General features: G+C 49.4%; 2 protein-coding genes across 2 annotated transcripts in view; both read left to right on the top strand.

The window, feature by feature from the left end:
- The window catches only part of CLK2 (CDC like kinase 2), a gene marked incomplete at its 5' end in the record, with an annotated part of 10,488 nt that extends 1,061 nt beyond the window's left edge, over positions 1-9,427 (top strand). The window contains 9 exons of the mRNA XM_083373948.1: positions 83-177; positions 365-494; positions 598-680; positions 819-898; positions 1,858-1,948; positions 2,498-5,817; positions 5,935-6,117; positions 6,916-7,003; positions 8,412-9,427. Coding sequence (XP_083230074.1) covers positions 83-177; positions 365-494; positions 598-680; positions 819-898; positions 1,858-1,948; positions 2,498-2,680 — 662 coding nt within the window. The 3' untranslated portion in view covers positions 2,681-5,817; positions 5,935-6,117; positions 6,916-7,003; positions 8,412-9,427. The remainder of the gene's footprint in view (positions 1-82; positions 178-364; positions 495-597; positions 681-818; positions 899-1,857; positions 1,949-2,497; positions 5,818-5,934; positions 6,118-6,915; positions 7,004-8,411) is intronic.
- A 1,406-nt stretch (positions 9,428-10,833) lies between these two features.
- SCAMP3 (secretory carrier membrane protein 3) lies at positions 10,834-23,098 on the top strand. Its single transcript, XM_083374386.1, has 9 exons — positions 10,834-11,058; positions 13,150-13,227; positions 13,823-13,951; positions 14,714-14,834; positions 15,034-15,162; positions 16,111-16,270; positions 20,178-20,279; positions 20,507-20,624; positions 21,172-23,098. Exons 1-9 carry the CDS (start codon positions 11,002-11,004, stop codon positions 21,316-21,318), a joined length of 1,041 nt encoding a protein of 346 aa, XP_083230512.1. The 5' UTR covers positions 10,834-11,001; the 3' UTR covers positions 21,319-23,098.
- The last annotated feature ends 429 nt before the right edge of the window (positions 23,099-23,527 follow it).

Below are 23,527 nucleotides of genomic sequence, written 5' to 3'. Positions count from 1 at the left end.
CTTCCTTCCTTCCTTCCTTCCTTCCTTCCCTCCCTCCCTCCCTCCCTCCTTCCCTCTCTTTTACACTGTCTCTTCCCTGCAGTTCTACATGAGAACAAGCTCACCCATACCGACCTCAAGCCGGAGAACATCCTCTTTGTCAACTCGGACTACGAGATGACCTACAACCTGGAGAAGGTGAGCTTGGCTCCCCTGGGGAACGTCACCTTCTCTGGTGTGGCCTCCCTCTCCCCCCCCCCTTCGCGCTACTTTGGGTTGGGCCTCTAAAACCGCCCGGAGGTGGGAGAACCTTGTCCGTGCCGCTAAGTCTCAACTTCCCTCCCCCCTGTCTCCTCTCCTCCCTTCCCCTCCCCTCCTCTCCAAGAAACGAGACGAGCGCAGCATCAAGAACACGGCCATTCGGGTGGTGGATTTTGGCAGTGCCACTTTTGACCACGAGCACCACAGCACCATTGTCTCTACACGGCATTACCGGGCACCCGAGGTCATTTTAGGTCTGTGTTGTGCCTTGCTGCCCCTCCCGGCTCCGGGTCAGACTGCGAATACCACGAGCGGGGACTCTGAAACTCCTTATTTTTATTTTTTTTGCTCCAACAGAACTCGGCTGGACCCAGCCCTGCGACGTTTGGAGCATTGGCTGCATTATCTTTGAGTATTACATGGGCTTCACCTTGTTCCAGGTGAGTCTGGCAGGTAGGAACCCATCCCAGGCCGTTGGAGGCAGGATGGAAGGGTGAGCCCTAACGGATCGGGGAGCTCCGGGTCTTCGTTTGATCTTTTTTTTTTTTAACCAACTAAAACTCCCCCCCCCCTTGTAGACCCATGACAATCGCGAGCATCTGGCTATGATGGAGCGGATCCTCGGCCCCATCCCGTCGCGGATGATCCGAAAAACGAGGTAGAGTGTTGGGGGGGGGGCAAAGGAAGGAGGGGACCCTGATCCTCAGGGAAGGTGGAAAAGGCTCGGAACTCAGGTGGCTGCACCCCGCTTCGGATTAGGAAAGGAAATTGAGACGGGCAGAAGAGACGGTTGGTAGCCCGGGGTTGAACTGAGGGGTCCTTGGCACTCTCTGAGCCTGGGGGGTGGGTGGGTGGGTTTTCCGGCAGACATTTCAAGAGCCAAACTAGGTAACGTCAGCAAAGCTCACCGTCTCCCAGCACTGATGAGATGACCCGGTTGGGTCATGAAAGGTCTGCCGGAAAACCAGCAGGCTCTGAGAGGGCCAAGGACCCCACAGTCCCTTTCTCCCACCTCCTTCTCTGTGTCCTCTCTTTCATCTCCCTTTTTCTCTCCTTCCTCCCTTCCGCAAAGCCCGTTCCCTTCGAGCACTGATAATGTTACCAAGTTCGGAGATCACCAAGGACCCCACAGTTCTTCGCCTTTCTTCTTCCTTCCTTCCCTCCCTCTCTCCTTCCCTCCTCTTCCCCTCCCTCTCTCTTTTCTCCTACTTACTCCCTCCCTCCCTTCCCTCCTCCTCCCCTCCCTCCTCCTTCCTCCCTCTCCCTTTTCTCCTTCTCCTCCTTCCCTCTCTCCCTTCCCTCCTCCTCCCTCCCCTTCCCTTTTCTCCTCCTCCTCCTCCCCCTTCCTTTTTCTCCTCCTCCTTCCCTCCCTTTCCTCCTCCTCCTCCTCCTCCTCCAAGCATCAAAGACCCCACAGTCCTCCTTTTCCCTCCCTTCTCTCTCCCAATGTTCGCTAAACCATAAATCTAGGATTTACCTTTGTATGCTTGATAAAAAAAAAATAAGGAGCCACAAGCACACTGGCCCTTTGCATCTCTGGTGGTTTCTTGAAATGTTTCCTTCTCTCTCTCTCTCTCCCTCCCTCCCTCCCCCCCTCCCCCCCCCAAACCTGGACAGGAAGCAGAAATATTTCTACCACGGACATTTGGACTGGGATGAAAACACCTCTGCCGGGCGCTACGTGCGCGAAAATTGCAAGCCGCTCCGGGTAAGCCGGGGCCTGTCCACGCGTTCCACCGCCCCAACCGACTTTGATTTCTTCAGGAAACCGTTAAGAACGCGTAACATAAGGTGATAAATACACGCCGGTTGCCAAGGGTCCAAATTTTGGATCACGGGGACACCGCAGCTGCCGTAAAGTCTGAAAAACAGCCAAAAGTCACTTTTTTTTTTCAGCGTCCGTGGTAACTTTGGAAGGGTCACTAAACAAAGGAGGACTGCCTGTAATTTGCCCTTGTCCGTGCCTCCTCCTCCTCCTCCTCCTCCTCCTCCTCCAGCTATAAAAACACAGAAGCGGGAGGGACCTTAAGAGGTCCTCTAGCTCAACCATCCTGCAGGAATGCACTCTCTTGACAACCCCCCCCCAGCCTTTCCCCTCCAACCAAGGAGAACTCGCCAGGCTGTTCCCCCCCCCAGCCACCAGCTTTTCATTTTTAACACACACCCCCCACACACACACCACCACCACCCACACACACACACCACCCCCTCCCTCCCTCCCTCCCTCCTAGCCAGTCCTCTCCGCTTCTCTTTCCAGAGATACTTGGCGTCTGAAGCCGAAGAACACCACCAGCTCTTCGACCTTCTGGAGGGCATGCTAGAATATGAGCCGGCCAAACGGCTGACCCTATCCGAAGCCCTGACGCACCCCTTCTTCAGTGCCCTCCAGCTACAGCCCACCCCCAAAGCTTGGGATTCGAACCGGGACATCAGCCGGTGACCCATCGGGCCTCTGGGCTTCGTTTCCCGACCCTCCCAACTTTATTTGGCCCCTGTGGTGGCTGGCATGTCTTCTCCATTTTGGGTGCTTTTCGACCGTCTGAAGGAATACAGAAAAAGAACAAACCTTGAGTTCTCCTCTTCCAGGTTCCCTTCCTTTTTGTTATCATATAAAGCTTGTGGATATGTGAAATAGTCTGTAAAATATCTCTATATTTATATATATGTATATATAAATTATATATATACATATACATATATAAAACACATGGCATATCTTGTGACATTTCCCTCCCCCTGTAAATAATGCTACCCTCGGCCCCCTCCTGTCCTCTCGGCCCTGCGTGGATTTAGCGGTTGTTGGTCTGTTATTTTTGGAGAACAAACAGCCTCCTGTTTCAAGTGACGGAATTTTATATGAATTTTGTATAGTCTTGGTGTGTGTGGGGGGAAATAAAAGACCATGTCAATGAATGCTTTGCTCCGTGGGTGTTAACGCTTGCCTCTCTCTTCCCTCTCATCTCTTCCCTCCTTGCAAATAATAATAATAATGCCAGATCCAGTCTATACGTCTTGACTGTGGCTGTGTGATGAACTAGAATAATAATTTGGAGCGCCACTTGAACACCGTCGGCATTGACAAAATCCCTATTGGTCAATTGCAATAGGCAACTTCTTTGGGAGCAGCTTAAATCCTCTAATGAGACCTTTAACACCATCACCTATCCCAGGTCCTTGGAAATGGACAAAAATGCCAAATCCTGTCTAAACATCTGGATGAGTGTGCAACCAACTACTATTATTGATTATTGCACAGTCAGCCAGATGTTCAGACTAGATTTGGCATTTTTGTCTACCTATTAAGTCCTTACCAAGGACGACTATTATTATTATTATTATTATTATTATTATTATTATTATTATTATTATTATTATTATTATTTCCAGCAGAACTGATAAGATTCTAGTTGTCCAGTTGGGTTCTTCTCTGTCCCAATGTGCTTCTGTTTGGGATAGGAAAATTTTATCCATTTGCTTTCTCTTTCTTTTTTTTCCCTTTTTTTTCTTTTTAACACACAATATTTTTGATCGGGACAAATGCAGTATTAGATCTGGAGAAAACATTGTAAGAAAACATTGTAAGTGCCCCGGTTGTCCATTTTGTATAAAAAGCATATAATCCCGGACGGCTAGATTTTTCTTCAGCTTTGCAAATCGGCAAGATCAAGTGAGATTCAAACCAGCATTTAAAAAAAAGGAAAGAAAGAAACGTTTGCTTAACGCACACACAAAAAAAAGGTGGTAACACCAGGAGTCACTCAATTAACAAATGCCTTGCTTAACAACCAAAATTCTCCTTATTGTGGTCCTAAGTTGAGGGCTATAGGCCAACAGCTCATTTGTCAACTTTTCTTTGTAACTTCTACGCTACACTCTTTTCAGCGCTGTTTCAGAGAAGGGCACCTAAGCTGGAGACGATTTAAGGCTAAAATTCAGTTCAAGAAAATAGGGGAGTTGAGACTGTGATGTGCTATAAGCCCACCCATCTATTCAACGGCTTCCTCTTCCTCCCCCCCCCTTTCAATGCTTGATGTAAGAAGCTTAAAACCCAAGTCCCACCAGCTGTAGCCTGCCCTTCAGCTTTTATCCCTCTCGGTGGGATTGTGTGTCATCGTGTTCAGGGTGCCTTTAAGGCAGCCAACAGCCCCAGGATGTGGACGTTCCAAGTTTTGCTTGACCCCAATAGTTGAAAACGAACCACAGATCAGTGGCCTGCACCCATAGGCAGTTTTCGTACAGACGGCGCCAGCCTTTTGGAAAATCTTATTTGAGCTGAGAAACCTTTTTTTTCCCCAGTTCAGTTCGCAGCTGCTGGTGCTGTTCCTGTGGCGGTTATTTGAATGAATGGTTTCTAGGGCTAGAGCCGTGGTGGCGCAGTGGCTTAGAATGTGGTCGTACTGCAGGCTAACTCAACGCTCAACGCCAGGAGGTCAATCCTGACTGGCTCAAGGTTGACTCTTGCTTTCTGTCCTGCCCGGGTCGCTAAAATGAGGACCCAGGTGGTTGGGGGCAACAGGCTGACTCTTGGAGTGGGCTGTAAAGCGCTGTGAAGCGGTATATAAGTCTAAGAGCTATTGGTATTCTATGTTGAGGAATTGTGGGTTCTTCTCTCTGTCTATCTCTAATATCTATATCATCTATATACTGCTCAGAAAAATAAAGGGAACACTTAAACAACACAATGTACTGTATTTAATAGGATGTCTTATCTTGTGTTCCCTTTATTTTTTTGAGCAGTATATATATATACATTATCTATCTATCTATCTATCTATCATATATATATATATATATACATTATCTACCTATCTTGTCTGTCTATCAACCTACTTGTCTGTCTATCTATCTATCTATATCTATCTATCTATCTATCTATCTATCTATCTAATATATGCTCTATCTATTATATACATTATCTATCTACCTAGCTTCTTTCTTTTCAATCATGGCCAATCTTTGGAGACTGCCTGGACAAAAACCCCTGCAGTTTTCCTGGCAAGGTTTTTCAGAAGAGGTTTGTTATTGCCTCCTCCTTAGGGCTAAAAAAAATAAAATTGGCTGGTCCAAAGGCCACCGGAGGCAAGACTAGAACTCACAGTCTCCCGGTTTTTAGCCTCCTGCCTTAACCCAAACTGTCCCTCTTCCTCCTGCCTGTAATAAATTTATTTGTCCTTAAGGTGCTACAAGGTATTACAGACTAGCACTCAACGCTTAAAAAACAACAAAAAAGCTAGTTTGGATCTGCTTTTAGCTGTGGCTCTCTCGGGCCCAAATCCATTAAGGACCAGCCACTTGCTGTTTATCTGAGAAAGACTGAATGCCTGAAGCTGTTTGTCCTCCAGAGAAGGGCACGAACCTAGTGATCTTCCCGATAGCTCTACTCACCGTACCATCTGCCCACTGAGTCTCACCAGCTGTCACACGAATGGATCAAGGAAAGCCTCCTTGCTCCTGATCTCCACTTAAAAGAACTCGAGCAGGCAAGACTTGAATCATCCTTTGGGCACGTTCAGAGAGCGAAGATCTATCTACCCCAAGAGAAGAGAGAGAAGCTGAACGATTGGGAGATTTTTATGTGTGAGTCCCATCGTTTTTATGGAAAATGGGAATACCAACCAAGTCTCTGCTTTGGTTCCGATGAAGGGAGAAAGTTTTGGATGCGTCTTTATGAAGCTGCTTTGTGTTGCTTTTCAGTTCTGGTGCCAAACGGCCTCTTCTCCCCTCGGCTCCTGTCCTTACCATGAGATCCGGGTTTGGGGACGCAGTCAAACAACTGTTGTGCGGCTTGGCAACAGATTCCACCAAGGAGAAAGACATGGGTGTCCAGAGAAGCCACAGCTGGGAGCCAGTCAAGATGCAGGCTCAGCCAAGGCAGAAGTAAGCGCTCTTCTCCTTCGCTATAAATATGAGGCAGCCAAATAAACTCTGTTGGAAATCGAACAGATAGATAGATAGATAGATAGATAGATAGATAGATAGATAGATAGATAGATAGATAGATAGACAGACAGACAGACAGACAGACAGACAGACAGACAGACAGACATGGATGGATGGATGGATGGATGGATGGATGGATGGATAATGGATAAACGGAGGGAGGAAAGGGAAGGGTGGATAGATAGATAAATAGACAGGGACATAGGGAAAGGAAAGGAATCAAAGGGAAGAGACAAACATGAGGAAGGTAAGGTAAGGATAGATAGAGGATAGGTAATTAGATATAGATAATAGATAAAACAGGAAGGAAAGGAAGGGAAGAGACAGATGGAAATGGGGAGAGAGGAAGGGAAGGAAGGAAGGAAGGAATAGACCGATAGGTATCCCTTCATCCTCTCTCCTTGCCTTTTTGCTCTCTAGTCAATTTCGTGGCATTCGTACCAGAGCACTGCATTTGATCTAGTCAGTTTCACAGTGCCAACTTCCAGAGTTGATTTCCTTTGCCTATTACCGTATAAACGGCTGGGAATAAAACCTGTTGTTATCTTCTTATATGCTGTGGGGTAAGAAATCTCCAATTCTGTCGAAGAAACATAAAAAGCAGGGAGGATTTTTCAGGGGAAACAGTGCCTGGATGTGTGTTCGAGAGGGGTGTGAGAGGTTGGATGTCACGCACTTTTGTTGTTTCCTTTCGCCTCTCCCTGAAACCCTCTCCTCCTCTTCCTCCATCTCCAGGGCCGAACGGGACGCAGCCTTTGCTCGGCAGAAAGCCCAGCGTGCTTCTCTAAGAAGCCATTTGCGGGAGAAATACAATCTCCCAAAGGTGAGATTTTCTCTTCTGAAAGGACCTGCTTTTCTGCTACAAATTCCAGGAAGTCCTCAAATTACGGCCAGATTAATAAATACAGATAAATCCTCGGCTTACAACTATTCGTTCAGTGACCGAAGTTAACACTGGAAAAAAAATGATTGAGGACCGTTGTTTCACACGACCTTCTCAACATCCCCCTGGTCACACGGTCAAAATTCAGGCGCTTGTCAGCTGACTCATATTTATGACAGTTGCAGTGTCCCAGAATCACATAATAATAATAAAGTTGGAAGGGACCTTGGAGGTCATGTAGTCCAACCCCCTGTTCGGGCAGGAAACCCACTTATGTATCATCAGGTGCCAGGTGGGCATGGCCCTTTGGGTGGGCGTGGCTGCAGTGGTCACGGCAGACTGGGTGGGACTGAAAAGTTCAATCAATCAATTCCAACTTTGCGAGAACTTTCTTTCCCACGAGAAGTTGAAATTGATTGATTGAACCTTTTTTTTTTTGTACACGGCGGCGGAAGCCTAAAGCAAAAAAGTTTTATAAAACCCAGCTGAAGGCCTAGGACTGGGGCGACGGCACGCGTGCCCACAGAAAGGGCTCTGCGGGCCACCTGTGGCACCTGTGCCATAGGGTCGCCACCACAGCCCTATACCATTTCAGACAAATGGCTGTCCAGTCTCTTCTTTCAAACTTTCAATGTTGGAGCATTCACAGCTTCTGGAGGCCGGTTGTTCCACTGGTTAATTGCCCTCACTGTTAGGAAGTTTCTCCTTATTTCTAGGTTGCTTCTATCTTTGATTAGTTTCCATCCGTTGCTTCTTCTGCCTTCAGGCGCTTTGGAGAATAGCTTGACTCCCTCTTCTTTGGGGCAGCCCCTGAGATATTGGAAGACTGCTATCATGTCCCCCCCTCATCCTTCTCTTCATTAAACTAGACATTCCCAATTCCAGCAACCGTTCCCTATATGTTTTGTCCTCCAGTCCCCCAATCATCTTTGTTGCTCTTCTCTGTACTCTTTCTGGAGTCTCAACATCTTGTTTACATTGTGGTGACCAAATCTGGGTGCAATATTCCAAGGGTGGCCTTACCAAGGCCTTGTAAAGTGGTATTAACACTTCAGGTGACTTTGATTCTCTCCCTCTCTTAATGCAGCCCAGCACTGTGTTGGCTTTTATGGCAGCTGCAGCACAGGGCTGGCTCCTATCTAAGGGATCGTCCACTAGGACTCCCAGATCCCTCTCACAGTTGCTACTATTGAGCAATAAAAACCACATTTTGACGCCGCCCATCTCCCGTACAAGGCGACTCTGGCCGGCTGACGCCCACCAGAGCTCGTGAGGCACATCACGCCACTTTCGGACTTTCTGTCTCTTCTGATCTTTCCCTTTCTCCCCCTTTCCCTCCTTCTCTCAGAACCCGGCTGATGAAAAGCAGTTGGGAGCCACGGGGGGGAAGCCCCAGCTCCCCCGAGAACTTCTGAGCATCAAACAACCCAACGGGGCCTTGCCAGCCCCTTCCAACTTCCCCAGCTTTGCAGGGATGGATTTGGGCTCCCTGCGAACCACCCTCCGGAGCCCAGTGCAGTCTTTCCCACGCCTGGGGCAGTGTCGGATGATGTGAGCGACGCCTTTTCTGAGGATGCAGGAGAGAGAAGTCTCTGGGTAGCGGGACCGCCGGATTTGTCTAAGGCCGCTTCGCCGTCTCGTACAACGTGGGAAGTGGCTCATCTTGGCTTTGGAGGAAGGCTGCTGAGAAGACCATAATAGGGCGGCCTTGTCAAGAGGTGGCCTTATAACCGTGGTACAGGCAGTCCTCGACTGAACGACCGCAACGGGGCCCCACATTTCTGTGGCTTGAGTGAGACATTTCAGTGAGGTTGGCCCCATCGCCGCACGTAAGGGAATCCCTGCAGTTCATAAGTTAGCGATCCAGTCACTAAGTGAATCCGGTGACTTTGCTTGCCGGAAGGTCGCGATATAACGTGACCCCGGGACGCTGCGACCGTCATAAGTTCGAATCGGTTGCCAAGCGTCTGAATTCTGATCACGTGATCCTGGGTGTGTGTGTGTGTGTGTGTGTGTGTGTGCTACAGAGGTGGCACCTGTGAAAAACGGCAAGGAAGGTCGTAGAATGGGGCAGAACCCACTGAAATGTCTCGCCTAGCCACAGAAATTTGGGGCCCTGTTGTGGTCGTGAAGTCGAGGACTACCTGTACAATGCTTATAGGGCCATCACTCTTTTCCAGTGCCCTTGTAACTTGGAATGGTCGCTAAGGGGGCTGTTGTTAAGTCGAGGACCACCTGTACATCGCTACCTCTGCCCTTCACCACCCACATCCCACCTCTCTCCGTCTACCCTTGCCCAGAAACGCGGACTGGAATTAAATTGATGTAATTTATTCATTAGATTAAAACCTTGTCTTTCATTGAGCTGCTGAAGGTGGTGCGTTGTGTTTTCTCTTGTCTGGTTTTCTTTCTGAAACGCCACAACTTTGTGAGTGAACTGGGGTGAAGAGAGGTCTGTGACTGATCAGGAAGCAGTCTCTCTCTCTCTCTCTCTCTCTCTCTCACACACACACACACACACACACACTTTCACTCTTTCTGTCTCACTCTCTAACTCTCCCTCTCCCTTTCCCTCTTTCATCACTCTCTCTCACTTTCTCAAATAATATTTGTAGGGGTGTGGGTCTATACATATGTGTATATAGTATGGTTAGGTGTGTGTCATGTATGTGTGCCACTTTGAGAGCAGGCAACTAAATTTCATTTTCAATGTGTGCCCGCAGTAAAAAAAATGACAATAAAAGTTCTCTCTCTCTCTCTCTCTCTCTCTCTCTCTCTCTCTCTCTCTCTCTCTCTCTCTCTCTCTCTCACACACACACACACACACACACACACACACACACACACACTCTTTCACTCTTTCTGTCTCACTCTAACTCTCCCTTTCCCTCTTTCATCACTCTCTCACTTTCTCTCAAATAATATTTGTAGGGGTGTGGGTCTATACGTATGTGTATATAATATGGTTAGGTGTGTGTCATGTATGTGTGCCACTTTGAGAGCAGGCAACTAAATTTCATTTTCAATGTGTGCCGTTGTGCCCGCAGTAAAAAAAAATGACAATAAAAGTTTCTCTCTCTCTCTCTCTCTCTCTCACACACACACACACACACACAGACACACACACACTTTCACTCTTTCTGTCTCACTCTAACTCTCCCTCTTTCATCACTCTCTCACTTTCTCAAATAATATTTGTAGGGGTGTGGGTCTATACGTATGTGTATATAGTATGGTTAGGTGTGTGTCATGTATGTGTGCCACTTTGAGAGCAGGCAACTAAATTTCATTTTTGATGTTTGCGCTCTCTCTCTCTCTCTCTCTCCCCCCCCTCTCCCTCTCTCTCTCTCTCTCTCACCCTGCAATTCCGCCACACCTTTGTGGTACCTGTGTGAAGGAGGCGGTGATTTTCAATCGCTCGAGCAATGTGTGTGTTGGGAGAGAGCGGGGGGGGGGGAAGGCTCAGCTAATCTCAATGTACACATGTACTTTAAGTTTAAGTTTATTATATTTGTATATAAACCTTTGACAATAAAGGTTTATTATTATCAGTACTTGAGCACACATTCAAGCCGGACAGTGATTCGTATTGATACACGTCACTTAACGTGTAAGGCTGGAGGTCTATACGTATGTTGTATACAGAGCATGTTTAAACGTATGTTATATTTTAAAAGGACAAACCTCTGCTTGGGTCCCGGCGCGGACTACGTTTCCCGTGGCTCCTCGCGCGCCGCGAGCCACCCTTTCCCCCCTCCCTCTCCCGACGTCACGCCGCCGCCGCCGCCCGTCACGCGCCTGGGACTTCCCCCACCCATCTTGCGCGTGAGACGCGCAGGGCCCGGCCGACCAATCGGCGCCGAGCGTCTCTGCGGAAGAAGCGGCCGTCGGAGGAGCCGTCGCGGCGGGAGGGGAGGCAGCCAGGGAGAAGAGCAGGCATGAGCCAGAACGGCGGGGGGAACCCCTTCGAGGGAGAGGCGGGGAATCCCTTCCAGGTGCGTAGCGTGGGAAAGGAGGGGATTATGGGGTGGGGGTTCCCTTCCCCACCCCCGGTCTGGGGTAAACACGGGGTCCTTCCCTCCCTGGCTCGTCCCAGCCTGCTCCCGGGCTCTTTGCCTGCATCTTGACCCCGGGTTGCGTTCCCACGTTACTGGGAGGTTGTGTGTGTGTGTGAACCCCCCCCCATCCCATCCTGGCTTTCTGCATTTTTCATCCTCCCAGCTCAAGGTAAGAGGCAGGGGATTGGAGGGCTGGGGGGGGGATTCCTCCCCCGCCTTTCTTCCCAGGCCCTCCCTTCTTTAGTTCCCGACTGCTCACAACAAGCCTGCGAGGTAGAGCTGTCGCCTGAGTAAAGAGGGGGAGGGCTGCCCATCCCACACATACACACACACACCAGGAATTTCTTTGGGTGAGGGTGGGATGCCGGGCCGGGCCTTTGGAGGCCCCACTGCCTTGGCTTGGTTGAAAGTCAAATTAAATACTGTGCTCTGCCTTGTAAAGGTGGAAAGCTGAAGATTCTAGTCCTCAGGGGAGGGGAGGTAGCATGAAAACAGGACTGACTTTTTCATTTTTTTTGGCCCCATCGAATGTGTCCTGGGGGATGTTGGAGAGCTCAAAAAATGGGGAAAAAACCTTCCTTCCTTCCTTCCTTCCTTCCTTCCTTCCTTCCTTCCTTCCTTCCTTCCTTCCTTCCTTCCTTCCTTCCTTCTGCAGAGGGTTGGACTAGAAGACCTCCAAGGTCTCTTCCTTCTTCGGTTATCCATCCATCCTTCCTTTCTCTCTTTCTCTTTCTCCTCCCTCTCACCTTCCTTCCTTCCTTCTTTCATTGCTTCCTTCCCTGCCCCCTCCCTCCTCTCCTTCCTTGCATTGGCTTCCCCACCCCCCCTGTTCCTTGCTTTAATAATAGTTTGGAAAGTAAGCCATGATGGAACCCAGCTCACACAAACCACCTTTAGGACAACGAGCCAAGCCTGTCAAAATGAATCTTGTGTCTCTGTTTCTGCTCAAATCTGTGCAGGAGTAACGAGCTCTCGGCAATCAGATGTTTTATATAAGTTCCTCTTCCATTAGGAGAGGAAAAAAAAGAGAATTAGCAAAATTTTGCCTGTTGCCCAAGAGATAAAAAGGGCTTTTGTGTTTATCACACAATCACTCCTTTTAACTCCACTGGCCAAAATTCTGTTTTTGGGATGTTGGTCCCGCTCTGGAGGACACAAATTTAGTTTTAAAACTGCGTTGTGCTTTTGAGAAAAAAAAAGAGACTCTTCAAATAATGTTGCTTTTTTACATCTGTCCCTTCCTTATGTGGGCCACCTTTTGAATACCCTTGGTTTCTGTAAATAATCTCAGAAAGTGCTTACTACTTTTGTTTTGCAAGCCGGCAGAGATTTGGGGCCATCCACTTTTGTCGTTGTTAAGAGAGTGTTGAAATAAAATTTCCCCAACTTATTTCACAATAAATAGACAATGAGCAATGTGGCTGACCTTGTTTGCTAGTTAAGTCTATTTAGTGGGGGGGGTTTCCCCCTTTTGCATGGCATGCAATTAGTGAAAAGTGAAAGAAAGAGGAAGAGGAAGGAAAGAAAGAGAAAGAAAAAGGGAGGAAGGATAGGAAAGGGAAGAAATGAGGGAGGGACAAGAAAGGAAGGAAGGGAGAGAGAATTGGATAGAAAGGAAGGAAAATGCGATTCTATTTCCATTGTGGCTATTTCTGCCTTTTCCCATCTTTGTGCATTATAATGCAAGGGAAGCAAGGGGTTAAAATTGTGATCAATAAATAAAATAATAGCCTGGCATCAATTCCCACCTAGAAAACCGATAATCTGTGAATGAAAGCTGCTGCTTTTGGATCAAATGTGAAAAAAAGGCTATCAGATTCCTCCTAATTTGGCGGAGAGAAATATATATTTTACAGGGGAGAAGGCTGGAAATAAAGGTTTAGCCACTTCAGTTCGGCTTTTGCTTTAAAATGCCCATAGAAGAGAAACTTGGCTTGCCTTTTAGGAAGGGAAGATACAAATAAAAGTAAATTTTCCTTTTTTGTTTTTCTTTTTAACCTCCTCTCTCTTTATTTTCCTTCTCCTAAGGATCCGGGTATAATTCAGCACCGGCCGAATACGGATTATGCTACTCTGGATGTATATAATCCTTTTGACAACTCCGGGGTGAGTCGCTTGCTCGATCCTTTGGGGAATTGCTGAGTTTGCATTTTTATGTGCCTTCAGGGTTTGCTTTCAGTGGGGATATTCTTGAAACGGCCCTCACTCTGAGCTTTCAGAATCTTACCTTCATGAGGCCTAGAAACATGAGCTGGCTTTTCTTCCAGGAGAAGCTATAATCCCCTACCACCTCTTTGTGCCAGGATTTGTCAGCCAAAGTCCCTCAGAGCTAAGAGCGAGCTTCAGTGCCCTGATTAAAATTTTAGTTCTGCTCAGAATCCACCGGGGGGGGGGGCTTAATCTGTGGTCTCGGCGGCCTCAGTGTTCCCCACCTGTAAAATGGGCATAATGTTGACTCTCCAGCCTGTTATGGCTGTAGGGAAAGATTACTCAGCGATGGGAACGAGCAACTTGTTGTTTCATCCTTTTTAAGAGGCAGCTATTGAAATTCTGGAATTCCACCTGATTTAAAGATAAGCCTCTACTTTACGACCAGAATTGGAAACAGAATTTTAAGCAAGGTGGTTGTTAAATGAGTCGCATTCTGCAGAATTCTGAGATTTCTCTCTCTCTTTCTCCCCCCCCCCCCATCTTGGGGCAGAATCCTCCGCCATACCAACCCTCAGCCTCGGCTCCCACAATCCCCTCTACACCCACAGTTCCTGTCTCAGAGGCGCTCAAGAAAAATAACAATGCGGAGCCCAGAAATTACGGCTCGTACGGGACCCAGGTAAGGAGAGAGAGTCAACCTGTTCACGAGAGCTTTTAAAAAATTGAAGAAGCAGTAAAAAAAATCAAAATGTAAAGGTTTTGGGGTAAAATTTTCAAATTTTTTTTGGTGAAATTGGTAGTTTGGCTTAGTGGTGAAGGCACCAGGATAGAAACCAGGAGACGGTGAGTTCTAGTCCCGCCTTAGGCAGGAAAGCCAGCTGGGTGACTTTGGGCCAATCACCAGGAGACGGTGAGTTCTAGTCCCGCCTTAGGCAGGAAAGCCAGCTGGGTGACTTGGGCCAATCACCAGGAGACGGTGAGTTCTAGTCCCGCCTTAGGCAGGAAAGCCAGCTGGGTGACTTTGGGCCAATCACCAGGAGATGGTGAGTTCTAGTCCTGCCTTAGGCAGGAAAGCCAGCTGGGTGACTTGGGCCAATCACCAGGAGACTGGGAATTCTAGTCCCACCTTAGTCACAAAAGTCGGCTGGGTGACTCTGGGCCGGGCCTGCTTCTCAGTCCAACCTACCTCACAGGAAAATAGGAGAAGGGAAGAATCTTAGTTTCGTTCACTCCCTTGACTTATTTATGAAAAAAATAACAAACCTGGGAGATAGATATAGATATAGATATATATTTTAAGAAAGATTTTCCCACTTCAATGCTTTGCACTTAGTCTGACCCGGCCAAGCTGCCTTGAACTGCATCAAGCCGCTATACCCTACCTGGCCAGCAGGTGGCTCTGCAGCTCCATCCTGTAAATCCCTTTTATCTTTCCGATTAGGAATCCACCACCGCGGTGAAAGCCGAACTCTTAAAACGCCAAGAAGAGCTGAATCGGAAAGCCGAGGAATTGGACCGAAGGGAGAGAGAGCTGCAGAATGCCGCTTTGGGCAGCGGAGCAGGTAACGGCGTCCTATTCCGCCTCCTGGAAATTTCCGGTCCCCCCGCCCCCCCAAAATAATAATAATAAATAATAATAATAATAATAATAATAATAATAATAATAATAATAATAATAAAAATAATAATAATAAAAATAATAATAATAAAAATAATAATAATAAAAATGCAAAAGCCAAACCTTCTTTTTCTCCTTTACAGCCAAGCCAAATAATTGGCCCCCGCTGCCTTCCTTCTGCCCGGTAAAACCCTGTTTTTATCAGGATATTCCCGTCGAGATTCCCGTGGAGTTTCAGAAAACAGTCACCATCATGTACTACCTCTGGATGGGTGAGCGAACTTTCCCAGCCTTTTTTTTGCAAAAATCTTTATTTTTAAAATTAAATATATTTTATTAATTTTTTTTAACAGAATCCCCTGAATAATTTGGTAAACCGGCGTGTGTGGTCTGGGTTTATCTTTACAAACAATAACCATTCATTTCTACAATTCCACAATCCACCTAGTAGCTTCCCTTGATTTTCTCTTCTTCCAATAATATTCTCTTTTATCGACCTTAAATCAGTACGTTTCTTAGCATTTTGATAGATAGCAATGGAATATCAACATTTTTCTAGTATTGATGGTCTCAATCACCTTGTCGTAGATCCTGTTTTCAGAGTCCTTATTTAAATTTGTTTTCCCCCCGCAATCCTCAAAAACATTCTTGCCTGTTAATTATACTTAATTACACTATTTTTTTTTTAAAAAAATCTTATTTATACACGGGCAGTCCTTGACTTACGACGGTGACCTGTTCAAAGTTAACCAAAAAAAAAAGGTTTTGGGACTGTTTTTCGCACTGGATGACCGTCGCAACATCCCCCCCCCCCGTGATTGCGTGATCTGAATTCGGATGCTTGCCGATTGACTCGTATTTATGACGGTCGCGGCGTTCCCGCGGCCACGTGATCCCTTTTCGCGACCGTCAGACGAGCAGAGTCAACAGGGAAGCCAGACTCGGTTAACGACCGTGTTCCTGACTTAACAACCGCAGAGGCTCACTTCACCTCTGGGGTGAGGAAGGTCGTAAAATGGGGCAAAACTCACTTCACAAATGTCTCGCTTTGCGGCGTAAATGTTGGGGCTCCGTTGCGGTCGTAAGTCGAGGACTATTTCAACTGCATCCTTCCTGCAATGTAGACGAAGACCCGGCTGATTTTTCTTTATGGGCTGGGCTGGCCCCCACTTACTCATAGTTGCTGACCTGTGTTCTGTTTCGTATTTAATTTTTGACAGCCAGCGCTGTGGCTCTTTTCATCAACTTCCTTGCCTCCCTGATCTGGTTCTGCGTGGAATCCACTGGCGGCTCCGGGTTTGGCCTCTCCATCCTCTGGACCTTGATTTTCATGCCCTGCTCCTTCATCTGCTGGTATCGACCCATGTATAAAGCTTTCCGGTACGGTCACTAAAATGGGCACATCGGCGTCGCCGCTTTGTTGCTGGGTGGCCCCGGGGCAGGAATCAGCCATGGTTTAGATCAGGCTTTCAGAAGGAGGAGGAGAATGTGGAGGTAACAATGTTTGGCAAACTAGAACTGACTAGGTGACTGTGAGTTCTAGTCCCGCCTTAGGCACGAAAGCCAGCTGGGTAACTTTGGGCCAATCGCCAGGAGACGGTGAGCTCTAGTTCTGCCTTAGGCATGAAAGCTGATTGGATGACTGTGGGCCAATCGCCAGGAGACAGTGAGTTCTAGTCCTGACGTAGACATAAAGCCGGCTGGGTGGCTTTGGTCCAATCACCAGGAAAGGGTGAATTCTAGTCCCGCCTTAGGCATGAAAACCGACTGGATGACTTTGGGCCAATCACCAGGAGACGGTGAGTTCTAGTCCTGCCTTAGGCATGAAACTTGGCTGGGTGACTGGGCCAGTCACCAGGAGGCTGTGAATTCTAGCTCCACCTTAGACCTGAAAGCTGGCTGGTTGGACTTCGGGTTGATCACCAGGAGACTGAGAATTCTAGTCCTGCCTTAGGTACGAAAGCCAGCTGGGTGACTTTGAGCCCAGTCCCCCCCCCTCAGCCCAACCCACTCCACAGGGTGGTTGTGACAGGAGGGAAAAAGAGGAGGAAGGTGTGTTATTGTTTACGTTCAGCACCTTGAATTAGTTGCAGACATAAGACCTCCCCGAGGTCCCGGGAGTGAGGATGAGCAGCCTCCTGAGCTCCGGCTGGTGTATTTGAATGCCAGGTCGGTCGTTAATAAGGCTCCTCTCGTTCGAGACTTGGTCGAGGGTGAGCAGGCTGACCTGGCTTGCATCACGGAGACCTGGTTGGGCCCAGAGGGCGGTGTACCTCTGGTTGATCTTTGCCCACCAGGTTTCCGGGTGCTGCACCGGCCTCGGGCTCAGGGTAGGGGTGGGGGAGTGGCTGTTGTTGTGAGGGAGACCTTGTGTCCGCGGGAGGCCACCGTTCCCCAGACAGTCGGGTGTGAGTCTCTCTTTTTGAGATGCGGCCCTGGTGCGCAGTTGGGCTTGCTGCTGGTGTACCTTTCGCCTAGTCACGCAGCAGCAGCCCTGCCTGAGCTGCTTGATGTCCTCTCTGGGCTGGTGGTTGAGTTCCCGAAACTTATAGTTTTGGGGGACTTCAACCTACCATCGCTGGGAGGATCATCTGAGTTGGCTCGGGAGTTCATGGCTTCCATGACGGCCATGGACCTGACGCAAGTAATTACGGGACCGACTCATGAAGGAGGCCACACCCTTGACCTTGTTTTCTTGTCTGGACGGTGGTTAGATGATCTTGGTGGGGGCTCTCCAATTATTATGCCCCTGTCATGGACCGATCATCATCTCCTGCGGCTGGTCTTCCGTTTTGCCACCCCCCGCCGTGGGGGTTTGGAACCACTCAAATGGTACCGCCCCAGACGCTTAATGGATCCTCAGAGGTTCCAGGCGGCGCTGGGGTCCCCACCTGCTTCCCTCGCTCACAGCTCGGCCGAGGCCTTAGTGGAAGCCTGGGAAAGGACGGCCACTGAGGCCCTTGACCGAGTTGTACCCTTGCGGCCCCTGACCCGGTGCAGATCCCGTCGGGCTCCATGGTTTTCTGCGGAGCTCCGGGAGATGAAGCGTCGGAGACGGGGCCTAGAGAGCGGTTGGAGGGCCAGCCGATCCGAACCCGACCGATTGCGACTAAGAGCCTATATTAGGTCTTATCTCGCTGCAATTAGGGAGGCGAGGTCCAACCACTTCGCCACCCTTATTGCGTCCGCAGATAATCGCCCGGCTGCCCTGTTTAGGGTGACTCGCTCCCTCCTAAATCAGGAGGTGAGGGAGGATCCCTTGCAGGGACGTGCCGAGGAGTTTAACCAACATCTGTCGGACAAAATCGCTCGGATTCGGACCGGTTTGGATTCTGACTGGGCAGAGTCTGACGATCAGGACACGGGTGGTCTTGTCGATATCATCTGGGAGGAGTTTGATTCTGTGACTCCGGAGGAAGTGGACAGGATCATGGGGAGGCTGAGCACCACCACATGTTTACTGGACCCGTGCCCTTCCTGGCTGGTTTATGCAGCCCGGGAGAGGACACGCAGCTGGTTCCAGGCAGTTATATCGGCTTCTTTGAGTGAGGGTATCTTCCCCGCCGTCTTGAAGGAGGCGGTGGTGAGGCCTCTCCTCAAGAAGCCTGCCTTGGACCCAGCTGTATTGAACAACTTTCGTCCTGTCTCCAACCTTCGCTTTCTTGCGAAGGTTGTTGAGAGTGTGGTGGCGCATCAGCTCCCTCTGGTCCTGGATGAAGCGGATTATCTAGACCCGTACCAATCGGGTTTCAGGCCCGGGTACAGCACGGAGACGGCATTGGTCGCGCTGGTGAATGATCTCTGGAGGGCTCGGGACAGGGGGCATTCCTCTGTCTTAGTCCTATTAGACCTCTCGGCGGCTTTCGATACCATCGACCATGGTATCTTGCTGCGGCGTCTCAGGGGACTGGGAGTGGGAGGCACAGTTTTACAGTGGTTCTCCTCCTATCTCTTGGGACGTTCGCAGTCGGTGTTGGCAGGGGGGCAGAGGTCGACCGCGAGGTCTCTCATTTGTGGAGTTCCTCAGGGGTCGGTCCTCTCGCCTCTCCTGTTCAACATCTACATGAAGCCGCTGGGTGAGATCATTCGTGGCTTTGGAGTTGGGTATCATCAGTATGCTGATGATACCCAACTTTTCTTTTCGACCCCAAACCACCCCAGTGATGCCCTCAACGTGATGTCCCGTTGCCTGGAGGCGGTTCGGGTCTGGATGGGGAGGAACAGACTCCGGCTCAACCCCGACAAGACTGAGTGGCTTTGCATACCTTCATCCCGGGTTTACTCGGACATTCCATCTCTAGCTATGGGGGGTGAATCATTACCCCCCGTAGATAGGGCTCGCAACTTGGGGGTCCTCCTAGATTCACGGCTCACCTTGGAAGATCATATAGGAGCCGTGACTAGGGGGGCCTTCGCACAGGTTCGCCTGGTGCGTCAGTTGCGGCCCTATCTTAGCCGGGATGATCTATGCACAGTCACTCATGCGCTCGTGTCCTCTCGTCTGGACTACTGCAACGCTCTCTACATGGGGCTGCCCTTGAGGACCACTCGGAAGCTCCAACTGGTACAGAATGCAGCCGCGAGAGTGGTGTTGGGAGTCTCCCGATACTCCCACGTTACACCTCTGCTCCGTGAGCTGCATTGGTTGCCAGTTGCCTTCCGGGTGAGATTCAAGGTACTGGTAACGGTATTCAAAGCACTCCATGGCATGGGGCCGGAGTACCTCAGGGAACATCTGCTGCCGGCATCAAGCTCCCTGCGCCCTGTGCGTTCCCACAGAGAGGGCCTCCTCAGGGTGCCACCGATCAGAGAATGTCGATTGGTGGCCCCCAGGGGGAGATCCTTCTCTGTGGGCGCTCCGGAGCTGTGGAATCAGCTACCGGTAGAGCTCCGGACGGCGCCCGATCTTCGCTCCTTTCGTCGCGATCTTAAGACATTTCTGTTTGTACAAGCCGGCCTAGCCTGAGGGGGAGTGTTGGGGTTGTTTTATCTCTCGCTTTTTAATTTTTCTGGGGGTTTTTAGCGTTGTATTTATATTGTTCTTAACTAGGGCTATTGTTTAATCCTGTTTTAATGTTTGTATTCGCTATTTTATTCTGCCCTGTGAACCGCCCTGAGTCCTCAGGGAGAAGGGCGGTATATAAGTGTTATTAAATTAAAATTAAATTAAATTAAATAAGGGAGGGATACAAATAAAACCCTATAAACGAATAGAGCAGCGTCTTCCTTGCAAGACGTATTTGTTTTCCTCCATCTCTCTCTCTCTCTCCCTCCCTTCCTATGGCAGGAGTGACAGCTCTTTCAACTTTTTCGTCTTCTTCTTCATCTTCTTCGCCCAAGACGTGATCTACGTCCTTCAGGCCATTGGCATACCCGGTTGGGGCTTCAGGTAAGAGACGGATCCTAAGCGGAACCCAGTCAGCTTGGGTTGGCGCCTAGATCAGAGGCGCGTCTTTCCTTTTCCGTTCCTGCGTTTGGGGAGATGGTCAAACGTGGCTCATCAATCGTGGCATGGCCCTCCTTTTCCTCCTCCTGATCTGTTGGATCTTGAGGTTTTATTTCTCTCTCTCTCTCTCTCTCTCTCTCTCTCTCTCTCTCTCTCTCTCTGTCTTTCAGCGGCTGGATCGTCACCTTCAGCGCCCTGAGAAGCCACCCTGGGGTGGGCATTTTCATGACCCTAGTAGCCGTGTCATTCACTGTAATTGCTACCTTGGGCATCATCATGCTGAAAAGGGTGAGTAGAGCAGACAGCAAAGGCAGTCCTTGACTTACGACCACAAGGCAGCTCAAAAAAATTTTTGTGGCTAAGCGAGACGTCAGATGAGTGGGGTTTCGTCCCATTTTGCAACTTTTTTTTTTTGCCACGCTTGCTAAGTGAATAACTGCAGTGGTTAAGTTAGTCAGACGGTCCTTAAGTGAATCTGGCTTCCCCCGTTGACTTTGCTCGTCAAGAGGGGGGGCAAAAGGGGACCCCGGGACACGGCGACTGTCATAAATACGAGTCGGTGGCAGTTGTCTGAATTTTTGATCATGTGACCGCGGGGATGCTGCGACGGTCGTCAGTGTGAACAACGGCCACAAATCGCCTGTTTTCAGGGCCTTTGTACGTTTGGTGACTAAACGAGTTGTAAATTGCGGACTGTCTGAATTTTGATCGGTTCCTCCCGATCAAACGGAGATGCATCCCGGACGATCCCCCCAATTCTCTCACCTTCCTACCCATGAAATCCAGCTCGTCCACGCCCCCCCCAGCCGACCCCCTTTCCTCTCTTCTCCCGCAGATCCACTCTCTCTACCGCCGGACGGGCGCCAGCTTCCAAAAAGCTCAGGCCGAATTTGCCGCCGGCGTTTTGTCCAACCAGACGGTCCGCACGGCAGCGGCCAACGCCGCCGCAGGGGTCGCTTCCAACTCCTTCCAGGCCCCCTAAAGGATCTGCGAGCTGCAGTTTTATCAGCGGTCCTCCGACTTCACCGGGACTCCTTCGCTGAAACAACACCCACCCCGCCCACCCCCTTGAGTGCACGGCGCTGCCCTCCCGGCCTTGAATTCCTCCTTCCCCCCCCTTTTGTGCTGATTTCAGAAGCTTCTGCTCTCCAATCTCGGCGGGGAAACCCGTGACGGATCCAGCCCGTTCCAGATGCACTGATTTGACGACTACCGATCCCTGAAAACGGCTTGAATCTTCTCTCCTTCCGCCCGGAATTTACAAAGGGACCGACCTTTCCTGTATTTATCTCTGCCTGTGACTTCTCTGATTTACCCAGAGCCGGAAGGAGCAGGGGGGGGTGTCGTTCCTTCCTGTTTGTGCCCCTTCCCCAAATAATTGGCTTTTCTCTTTCCCCTCTTGATCCTGCGCTCTCTGCCTGTTGGAACAGATCCGACATTAATTTTAAGTTTCCTTTCGGCCCCGCTGCGTCGAAGCTCCCCTTGTCTGCAAATTTGCTAAGCCTAGCATGCCCCGTTTGTGCTTTCCTCCTGTGAAGTCATCGTTTCTCAACCCGAGCAATTTTAAGAAGCGTGGACTTCAAGGCCCAGAATTCCCGCCCCCCCCCCCTTCGGCTGGCTGGGGAATTCTGGGAGTTGACGTCCACGCCTCTTTAAAATGCCCACGCTTGAGAAACACCGCTGAAGTTAATCCGTAGTACTCTGCTAGATTTAAGTGGAAAGAAAAAGGGGCTTTTCGAGTTTCCATTACACTACACCCTAACTAAGCCTGTGTTTTGTTTTGTTTTTTTTCAAACTTGGCAACTTTAAAGACGGGCGGACGCCAACTCCCAGAATCCCCCCTGGCTGGGGAATTCTGGGAGTTGAAGTCCACGCGTCTTAAAAGTGGCTAAAGTTGAGAAACTTGGCCTTAAGAATTTTTTTTCCCCCTCTCTTTTATTTTTTGATCGCTTCTGCCAGCGCTGGCCGCTGGGAGTAAGTTCCTCTCTCTCTGTTTTTTGTCGTTTTATTAGCAACGAGAATTATTTTATTTGCCTCAGGAGCCACCACTGGCCTATATAGTTGCTTCTCGGCCCCTCTGGTGCCTTCTCTTTTATTGTTACTGGGGGGGGGTGTGAGTGAATCTGCCCCCCCCTTTCTTTATTATTTTCTCAAAGCTCCCACATATCCCGTACGTACGGATTAAAAGGACTGTTTTGCGGATATGTTTTCTCCCGTCACCCCTCCCATCAAATTGGGACGTCAAAAGCGAGTGAAGGTCTTACTCTTTTCGGAGGGGGAGTGGGGAGGACGAATCGAGGCACCCCCTCCCCACCCCCCAAGTTTAATTTTGCAACTTTTGCAAAATTTGTCGTCTTTGATGTGTTTGCAATTTGGGGGTTTCTCCTAAATTCTAATTCTCCGCCGTGTCTGTTTTGCTGTGTCTGTGAGTGACTCTACATTTCTACATCCTTCTCATCTGACTTGTTGGCCGCCCCGTTTTCCCCCTTGAAATTTCGGACACTCCACAAGTTTTTTCCGTGTTTCCCCCCGCCCCCCCCCTCCAATTCCTTGATGTCGGTCTCCTTCTTAGGATTTGTCGGCCGGCCCCCGTCTCTTCTCTGTACGTCTATAAGTGTGCAAGCACACTATTCCTTCACCCACTCCCGCTCCCCAATTATTATTATTATTATTATTATTATTATTATTGGTTTTGCTGTGCCAAACGCAAGACGGATGATGGAAGTTTATTTAAGGAATAAAAACGACATTTTATCTCTGTGGTTTTTAGCCGGGCGTGGTTTTCCTGGGGGAAAGAGGGCTTTTCGTGCAGTTGGGAAGCTTTGCAGACCCTCCCCCAAATTTTGAGGGGCGATCAGGCCCGGCTCTTCGTGAGAGGGAGCTGCAGGCAGTCCTTGACTTATGACCACATTTGAGCCTGGAGTTCAATTACAGCTGAATATCTAGGTCATGGTAGGGATGCGGTGGCTCAGTGGGTTAGGACGCTGAGCCTGTCAATCTGAAGGTCGGCAGTTTGGCGGGTCGAATCCCGAGTGCCGCGTAGCAGAGTTGAGCGCCTGTTACTCGTCCCAGCTTCTGCCAACCTAGCAGTTCGAAAGCACGTAAAAATGCAAGTAGAAAAATAGGGACCACTCCGGTGGGAAGGTAACAGCGTTCCGTGCGCCTTTGGCGTCTAGTCATACCGGTCACAT

This window comes from Vipera ursinii (assembly GCF_947247035.1).
Source record: "Vipera ursinii genome assembly, chromosome: 15".
NCBI lineage: Eukaryota > Metazoa > Chordata > Lepidosauria > Squamata > Viperidae > Vipera > Vipera ursinii.
This window is presented reverse-complemented; position numbering and strand designations above follow the sequence as displayed.

Bases quoted from the DNA above. Each gene is read 5' to 3' on its own strand.
- SCAMP3 (XM_083374386.1), top strand. From the start codon at position 11,002: ATGAGCCAGAACGGCGGGGGGAACCCCTTCGAGGGAGAGGCGGGGAAT. The intron at 14,835-15,033 runs GTAACGGCGTCC...TCTCCTTTACAG, and splicing joins CGCTTTGGGCAGCGGAGCAG to CCAAGCCAAATAATTGGCCC. The intron at 20,625-21,171 runs GTGAGTAGAGCA...CTTCTCCCGCAG, and splicing joins GCATCATCATGCTGAAAAGG to ATCCACTCTCTCTACCGCCG.